The 8,842-nt window shown below is 63.9% G+C and overlaps 1 protein-coding gene across 1 annotated transcript in view; it reads right to left on the bottom strand.

Annotated features, from left to right (window-relative positions):
• Positions 1-222: 222 nt before the first annotated feature.
• TPRN (taperin) overlaps positions 223-8,842 on the bottom strand; it is a 9,532-nt gene continuing 912 nt past the window's right edge. Inside the window, exons 2-5 of the mRNA XM_025360825.1 lie at positions 7,608-8,842; positions 1,061-1,298; positions 866-972; positions 223-781 (exon numbers count right to left, since the gene is read on the bottom strand). Coding sequence (XP_025216610.1) covers positions 719-781; positions 866-972; positions 1,061-1,298; positions 7,608-8,842 — 1,643 coding nt within the window. The 3' untranslated portion in view covers positions 223-718. The remainder of the gene's footprint in view (positions 782-865; positions 973-1,060; positions 1,299-7,607) is intronic.

The following is an 8,842-nucleotide window of genomic DNA, read 5'->3' as shown; positions in this document are numbered from 1 at the left end:
GCTGGGGTGGAGGGGCAACAGGTTAACAGGCCGTAGAAGTTGGGGGGTCAGAGCCTTGGCCACTGGGACATCAAGGAGTGGGGGTACCAGACTGGGGTCCCCTCCCACACACCCTGGCACAGACGTGCAAGCTGGGGCCCGCTGTACCCCATGTGGCCTCTTACTGCAGAGACCTGCCCCTGCTCCCCTCTCAGCCAAGGACCACACAGTGGGGATGCCAGCAGCCTTGTCCAGTGCTGTTTATTGAGTCCATCGTCAGAGGCAGGAAAGATGCCACTCATCACAGAGGGCATGGGGGCTGCGGGCAGGGGCTTAGGGTCCTGCAGAGGACAAGTAGCTGGGACAGCCCTTCACCCCAGACCCCCCATGGCCGCTGGGAGGCAGGCTGAGGAGACAGGACAGGGAACTGCCAGATGTAGAATCTGCACAGTCCCCTGCCGGGTTGCAGATGGCCACCACCCAGCAGACCCCTGACCTCACCCACAGGCAGTTCCCCATCCCACTCCCCACCTGGGCCCTCCCAAACCAGGGCCGGGGAGTGAGACCCAGACCTGGTCCCAATGGCAGGAGGCACCCTGGCTGCTTCCAAGGCCAGGAGGGGTGGGTGGAATACAGTGAGACCAGACAAGGCAGAAGTGGGTGCAGTAGTCCCTGGCTACTGCCCAGCTTCTGGGACTCCCACAGCTGGGGCTCAGCCTTGGTCCTGGCAGTGCTGGGCTCAGAAATAAAGGGCTGGCTCGCTGCGGAAGTCCGAGAGGTCATTCTGACTGGCAGGTGTGAGCTGAAAGTGAGAGAACAGAATGTGGACACATGGGCTCGCCCAGGCATCAGACTCCCCGCAGCGCTCCCCTCCCCTGCAGCTCACCATGGCCTCTGTGGGCGGGGGCTCTGCCTCCCTCGGGGCCTGCTCTAGTGCCTGCTCCTGCCACTTGCTGAAGGCCACAGAGTGCTTCGGGGTGTAGCTGGACAGGCCTGTGAACGGAGATGCACACGTGGACATGTGGACACAGACCAGGCTCCACCCCGCCCAGGCTGCCTGTCCCCCTAGGTGGGCACCCACCTGAGCTGCCCTCTGGCAGCCGAGAGCTCTCGGGTCTCACGCTGCTCACAAACGTGGCCCGGGGCAGGAAGAGTGCAAAGGGCTTCTCCTCTGAGCCGGAACCCTCTTCCTCCTCTTCCTCTTCCTCCTCCTCCTCCTCCTCCTCCTCATGCTCCACCTCTTCCTCCTGTGCTAGGGAGCTCTCGGAGGGGTACTCAAATGTGGTCTGCAGGCTTTTGTCATTGAAGGAGATCTTCATCTGGGAGTGAGAGTCACATGAACGAGGGCTGAGGGCCCACATGGGCACAATGCCAGGGGCTCAGGTCCAGTCCTCAGGATGAGGCTGACCCAAGTGGGGCACCAGATGCCCGGATGCACCATCAACCCTTCGGGGACTCCAGGAGGTGGGCGAAGACCTCTCCAGCTGGACCCTGCGGCGTCCATCCCCTCCACCCTGGGAGCCAACTTCCCCTCCCAATCCCAACCAGGGAGCAAACTCTGATCAGGACCAGAAGCCCAAAGCCTCTGGGTCCCCAGAAGCGTCTAAACCAGCTCCCGGGGCTACCATCTCAGGACCCTCCTGCTCTGCTGTCTGGGCAGAGCACCAGCTGGGGGGACGCTGGGGTGGACACATCCCCTCCCACTAGAGCAGGAACAGGGCGGAAGAGAGGCTGTCCCCTCAGGGGTCTTGCCCTCTAGGCTCCAGGCAGCTCCTGCTGGTGTCTGGGGCCTCTCTCTAAAGCCAAGTTCATGTCCTGGTTTACTGGATGCCTGGACAATCCGGCAGAGCACGGACCCCCCACTGCTGACAAGGGCCTCTGTGAGGCGTCAAGGCCGGGCGGTAGCCCCAGGCACCATCACCCACCTAACATAGTTGAGAGTTGGCCTGAGGGACTGTGCAGAGTGAGGAACCGCCTCCACTGAGCCTGGGTGCCAGCGACCCCAGCAATGACCCCTTCCTCACCCTGCTGTCCCTCTGGCCCTCGTCCTCCGTCCCCACTTCGTAGGCTGCAGGATTGCACATCTGAGCAAATACTTTCCTTTTCCCAGTGGCCTTGAAGCCCAGGCAGGGCTGCTGGTTCCCAGGGGCAATGGGAGCAGTGGTCAGGACTCTCCACCTCCCCTGACCGGGGCTTGCATGGGGCTAAGCTCCCCACAACAGCCGAGCTCCCACCGCTCAGCTGCACTCAGCCCGGCCCCAGTGGTCCCCCATGAAAATGAGCGGCCCCCACCTGCAGCAGATGGGAGCGGCCCTGCCGGAGCTCGAAATATTAAACTCTTCCTGGGCACAGGACACCAGCAGCTCAAGTTCCTCCTCCTCCCCTAGAAGGACCCAGAGGCAGGAGCCGGGCCCCAGGCAGAGAACCACCGCAGCCAGGCACAGTAGGATGAGACAGCCTCTCAGGAAGCAGCTGAGGCCACACAGGGCTGCCAGGACAGGGCCGAGGGCACACGCTCCCGCCATCATGCCCTCTCCCGCAGTGGCCACACGGCCCACAGCCAAGCGTACCCTTGGGTCCCTTCTCACCATGAACATCCCCACCTCCTACAGCCGGGGGGCCACCCTTTGTGCCCAAACCTCCAGCTTCCCTTCTCAGCACAGCTCACACAGAGCCCTGCTGGGCAACTCAGCTGCCTGCTTGCATCCCTACCCTAGGCCTCAGCACCCCAGCTGTCTGCACAGATGAGCGGGAGAGGGGGAGGCCACCTGGATCAGACAAAACAAGGAGAAAGGCACCAGCTCCTGTCCCTTAACTGCCCCGCCTTTGGCTAGGCCCACCTGGCCCTCCAACGCTCATCCCACAGGAGGCCAGGCAGGGAGAGGCTGGGACAGACCCTACAAACACCCACCCACTGCCAGCCCACTTGGGGATGGGGTCACCCAGCCCTCCCAGACTCATGCTTTGGGACAGATACCCCAGGTGGAGGTGCTCAAGGCAGGACGGGGCTGGTGGGCCAGAGGTCTCCCACAGCCCCAAAGTCCAGCAACAAATGGGGCTTCCAGTCGCCCTGGATACGTGGAGCTAACCCAGATGACCCCGAAGCCCTCCAGGCCCAGCCCCCATGGCTGAGAACACAGAAGGGCCGGCTGCCAGGGCTGCAGGATTAGTGCCCTCGCTCGTGCACATGACCAGTCCCAGCAGGGGGGCTGCGGGGGCTGGGTGCACATGGGCCCTGAGCCTGGTACAGCCTGGCCAGGCAGTGGGGAGCCGGGGGTGGACAGGCAGCCCCTGTCTGCCCTCAGCTGGGGCCCAGGGCTCTGGTCACGTCCTGCCTCCCCAGGTCTCCTCAGCTGGGCTGGTGCACAGCCCTCCCCTCCCACTGTGGAGACAGGTCAGTGGGTCACAGGACACCCCGTGACTCATGCTGTGGGCAGCCTGAAGACCCCAGGACGCAGGATGGGCAGAGGGTCTGGCCAAGGGCTGGCAATGCAGCCTATCAGGGACTTTGCCTGGCGCAGCCAACAGAGAGCCCGCAGGTGGGTCCCGGCTCAGCCCAGCCTCCCAGCGGAGCCTCCTGGCTTCTCAGGACCCTTTTGTTCTTGCTCCACTCACCCTGCCTGTGCACACCTAGCTTTGGTTACCAAAGGGCCTGGCCTCCACCCGGGACAAAGGGCCAAGCAGCCAGCCCCAACCTGCCCAGATGGAGGTGTGAGCTGAGCCCAGCCCTGCCCCTCCCTCCTCCCTGCACACGGCTACCTGCCTCCCATCCCCCACGCAGCCCCAGCCAACGCTCCCACGGGTGGCCGGACCCTAGACCAGGCTGCCCGAGTGCAATGTCCACAGCAGGCTCCCAGGACGCTGGGTGCTCCCTGAGTCAAGTGTGGCCCCAGCGCCAGGCACAGCCTCCACCCATGAGAAAGCTGAGGGAGGAGGGTCCAGGCAGCTGCTGGGGTCCCTGGCTTCAGAAAGACCACCTAGGTGGCACCTATGGGAAGAGCTGGTGGAGAGGCGGGAAGGAAAGGAAAGTTGACAAGAAGGGGCTCAGCCAACAACAGTGAGCGATGCAACAGCCCCTGGCCACCCAGGATCTGCGCTGCACAGGGGGAGACGCAGGGAGGAGCCCAGTCTGGGGCTTGGTGCTGGCCGGGAGGTGGTGTCAGCAGGTAGGGCAGATGTCAGGGTGGCACTTGGGTCTAAGGATCAGAGAGCGAGGCCTTGGGAGTGGAGGCGGAAGTCCCACAGCAGGTGAGGGCAGACGGCCCTGGGTGTCCAGGACTGAGCCCTGGGGACACTGACATGCTCCGGCTGGGCAGAGAGCCAGAAGGGGAGGAGGGGAGGAGGAGAGGAGGGCAGAGGGGAGAGGAAGGGGCAGCCAGACAGGTAGGAGCCAGGCCAGGTGGCGCTCCACGAAGAGGAAAGGCTGCAGCGCCAAGTCCCACGGGCGGCAGGTGTGAGGATGAGAAGGGATGCCCCACCCTCCAGGAAAGCAGCCTGGGCGCGGCTGCAATAGCACACAGCAGTCTGCCCCAAGATCAGCCTGCGAGACGGTGCACCTACCTCTTCTGCCAATGGACAACTTAAATGGGCTTGTGCCTGCCAGGCAGCTCCCCGCCCCCGGCACATAGGCCAGCAGCCCCCCACTGCCCAGAGCAGGGCGGCACCCCTCAGAGGCGTGCAAGGGCATCATACCCTGTGTGGGGACAGCCAGCCCCAGGGCAGGTGCCTCACAGACTCCCACCACCCAGACAACTCCACTGAAGAGCTGCCCTTCATCTGCACCCCAGGAAAAGCAGCAGCACCGCCAGTCACTGAGACGCACAGTAAGCCGTTGGCCCACAGTCAGGTCCTGCTGGATTCCAGGCCCTGCAATCCCTGCACTCCACCCCCATGCTCTGGGGTCACACACAGCCAGTGGTCCCAACCAAAGGCTGGGGCCAGCACCGTGGCTCACGCCTGTAATCCCAGCACTTTGGGAGGGTGAGGCGGGTGGATCACCTGAGGTCAGGAGTTCGAGACCAGCCTGGCCAACATGGTGAAACCTTGTCTGTACTAAAAATACAATAATTAGTCGGGCGTGGTGGCACACACCTGTAATCCCAGCTATTCGGGAGGCTGAGGCAGTAGAATCGCTTGAACCCTAGGAGGTGGAGGTTGCCCTGAGCTGAGATACTGCCACTGCCCTCCAGCCTGGGTGACAGAGCAAGACTGTCTCAAAAAACAAAAAATAAAAAAAGGCTGCCTAGGGTGGTCAGGCAAGGCCAGGTACAGGACTCGCATGGGGCACCTTGCACCCCCACCTGTGAGTGCTCCTGGCCCAGGGGCCACAGAGTACATGGGACAGCCCTGCCCCGCAGCCAACTGTGCCGAGGCCAGCAAGCCATTCTGAAAGGCAGGGCAGCCCCATGCCTCCGTCCCCTCCTGATGGATATTCTGGCTCTTCCCAGGCAGGGCAGCTGGCCTGTACCCAGGCAGGAAGTCACAGCCAGCAGGTCATGCTGCTCTGGCAGGGCCCTGCCCGGGCCACCTGGCCATGCCAGGCATTGTCCATCTGGACTCCCACCCCTTCAGGCTGGCCCGAGCTCCTCCCTCCTGCTGGTCCAGGGCTTGTTTCCCAGGCTCAGCTTCTCTCCCCGACTGCATCTTTCTGCTCCTGTTGGCCCTCCGGCCCCCACCCTGCCCTTCTGATTCTAACCCAGCCACAAGTGACCCCCACAGTTCTGTCCCCCCCACTTTTTTTTTTTTTTTAAGACAGAGTTTCACTCTGTCGCCCAGGCTGGAGTGCAGTGGCGCCATCACGGCTCACTGTAAGCTCCGCCTCCCGGGTTCACACCATTCTCCTGCCTCAGCCTCCCGAGTAGCTGAGATTAAAGGTGCCCGCCACCACACCCAGCTAATTTTTTTATATCTTCTTAGTAGAGACGGGGTTTCACCATCTTGACCAGGATTGTCTTGAACTCCTGACCTCGTGATCCACCCGCCTCGGCCTTCCAAAGTGCTGGGATTACAGGTGTGAGCCACCATGCCCGGCACAGTTCTGTCCCTTCTGAGGGCAAAATGGCCAGGCCCTAGGCAGCGGCCTCAAGTCCCAGGAAGAAGCCAGGCTCCCAGGGATGGCCACACAAGTTACGGGGAGGGGTTCTAGAAACAGGAACCTGAACTCAGTTCTCGCCCCACAAGCTCCATGACCTCATCTGACTCCTGAGCTGAGGTGCAGATTCCTCTCTACAAAGGGGGAGGTGTCCCCACTGCCACCTCTGGGGCAAGACCAGGAAGCACCCACCTCGCGTAGCCAGGGCCAAGGGTACGGACGCAGGGGAGGGAAAGGCAGACAGGAGCTGGGGGAGAGAGGCTGTGGCTATCAGACCGACCCCACCTCGATGGGCTGGGGTGATGCTCAGGCGAGGGTTGGGGAGACAGACCCATGTGGCTCCAGGAATGGGAGGGGCCCTGTGCCCAGCCCCAAGCCCCCACTGGAAGCACCTCAGGAGGGTTAGCACAGATGCCTGGGCCGGCAGACAGAGCAGGCAGGAGCACCAACGCCCTGGTTCCAGCAGGGGAGGATGGACAGGGAGAGGCACAATGCCAAGGCCAATCCCAGGCAGGAAGCAAACAGAGGGAGGCAGCAGCCTGTCTGCTAAGGGAGCCTGCAAGGTCCCATCCCCAGCCTGGGAAAACTGAGGCTGGAGGACAGCCCACCTCAGGCATGAGCCTAGCCAGCACTGGCTCTGGGGCAGTGCCTGGACAGGAAGAGCCAAGGGAGACGCCCCAGGCCCCCGCTCAGTCCCCAGGGAAGGTACACCTGCTTCCTGACAGGTCACCGCAGATGGGGAAGTCACGTGGAGCTGCCCTTGGAATTTGCCCTGGGGAACAAATACAGGTGCAAGAATGACCAGGAAGAATCTGAGGATTTTCTTTTTCCTGTGCCCAGAGGGTTCCAGGCCACTGGCCAGGAGGGAGACTCCCCTGCCTGGCTGGCTCAGAGCCTCCAAAGTCCCCTTCTCCCCAGCAAGCTTCCCAGGCCCAGAACAGGCATATGCTAGACACTCACGCGGCACTCCTGCCCAGCTCCCAGCCAGTGTGCTTTCTGGGGCGTTGACAGCCCCCTCCAACTGGCTGGTGGGCTGCACCCCAGGGCTGACCGTGATGCAGGGATCCTGCCAACCCCGATCACGGGCCTCTTCCCACTCACATCCTGGCGCCCCGTGCGCATGCAGCGGGCCCTCCAGGAGACCATGTGAGGCCACCCCCTCAAAGCCAAGCCTAGGGAGGAACCCACAAGCCCAGGTCTGCTTCTTCCAACTGGACTGACAAAGGGACAGGCCCGCCCCGCTAATTCCATATGAGCCACAAGAACTAGCAAGAGGCACAGCACTGTCTGCCCCGGTGCTCTCCAGCAGCCTCGCAAGGCACACAGTAGGTCAGCTGTCCCCATGGCCCAAGTCAGGGGGCTCCACTGGGGCCCTGGACCCGGCATGGCTCACCCAGCCCCAGCTCGCCTCGAGTCCATATAGAAACCATCCTTTGCCCAGGCCAAGCGTCCTGGGATCAGGGCAGGTGCTGCCCACACGGTTGTGTGAGCTGTCACTCTCTCCCTCCTGGCCAGTGGCCCTGCCCCCACCACTGACCTTCTTTCTTGAGGAGCCAGCCTTGGTGAGGCAGGACTTCTGCAGGGCCAGGTAGCCGCCAATCACTTCGATCTCGTGCACGGTGGGGTAGCGCTTCTTCAGCGTGGGCCCCAGGAGGCAACCAGCCTTCTCCTCCTCGGCCTCCTGTGGCCGGGGCTCCCCGTTGGCCTGACTGAAGTTCTGGCCCTGCAGGGCCCCTGGCTTCCTCTTGGGCACCACTGTGAAGGTGTTGCTGCCCCGGGGCTGAAGCTCTGCCACGCACCCGGGCCTGGCAGGACGCAGGGAGCAGGGTAGTTTGGCTTCTTGGGGGGCCACCTCCTCCCAGTCTACCTCATCAATGAAGGTGACAGGCAGCCCTGGCTTCCCGTATTCCCGGCTACTCTTGTCCAAGCCAGGAACCCTGAGGCCCTCAGCAGGCTCAGCTTCTTCTGCAGCAGCCGGCAGGAAGGGGGGTGGTGAGGACGGCCTCTGCCACCTGATGGCCCGGTCAGTGAGGGCGGTGGCTGTCCTGGGACAGGCCCCCTCCTCGACTGCCCACTGTGCCTCGACCTCCACGGGGCTCTTCCCTTGGGCAGGCGCACCATCCCCTCCAGGCACCGGCTGGGATCCGAGCTCCTGGCTCGGGGAGGCCGGGCCCACGTCTCCCTTTGGCAGCTCCACGGACTGCGCCCCCTCAGGAGGAGGGGCCCCGGAGGCCTTGCTCTTGGGAATGAACATGAAGGAATTTCGAGAGTTTGCGCGGAGGCTGGCCAGCGCCCGGGCCTGGAGGTCCCCCGAGGGGATGGTCTCCATATCTGGCTTGGGGGCCGGCCGAATCTCGAAGGAGTCGTTGGCGCTGGTGGCTGCGGAGACGCACTGGCGCTGGCTAGGAGTGGCACTGGCAGGGGGCGAGGCTGGAGTGGCACTCGGGGTCCCGGGGCTGGGGGGCGGGTGGAGGGAGGGATCCCCCGACTCCACCTTTGGCTTCCACTGTCCCGACCCAGGCGGGGAGCCCGCGAGGCGGTTGGCAGGGCTGGCCCGGGGCTCCGGGACCAAGGGCCCGTTGGAGAGCAGGTGGGCATCTGCACCGCGATGCAGACCCCGGGGGTGAACGGTGAAGGAGTTGCTGCCGGTCTTCTGGAGGAAGTCGCTGCGGCGGGCCCCGGGGCTCGCCCCTCCACCGCGGGGCCCGGGCGCGACGGGCGGGCTGGGGGCCGCGGGCGGGAGCCGGGGCTGCACGGGCGGCGGCGGCGGCG

This window comes from Theropithecus gelada, chromosome 15, assembly GCF_003255815.1.
Source record: "Theropithecus gelada isolate Dixy chromosome 15, Tgel_1.0, whole genome shotgun sequence".
NCBI classification, from domain to species: Eukaryota; Metazoa; Chordata; class Mammalia; order Primates; family Cercopithecidae; genus Theropithecus; species Theropithecus gelada.
This window is presented reverse-complemented; position numbering and strand designations above follow the sequence as displayed.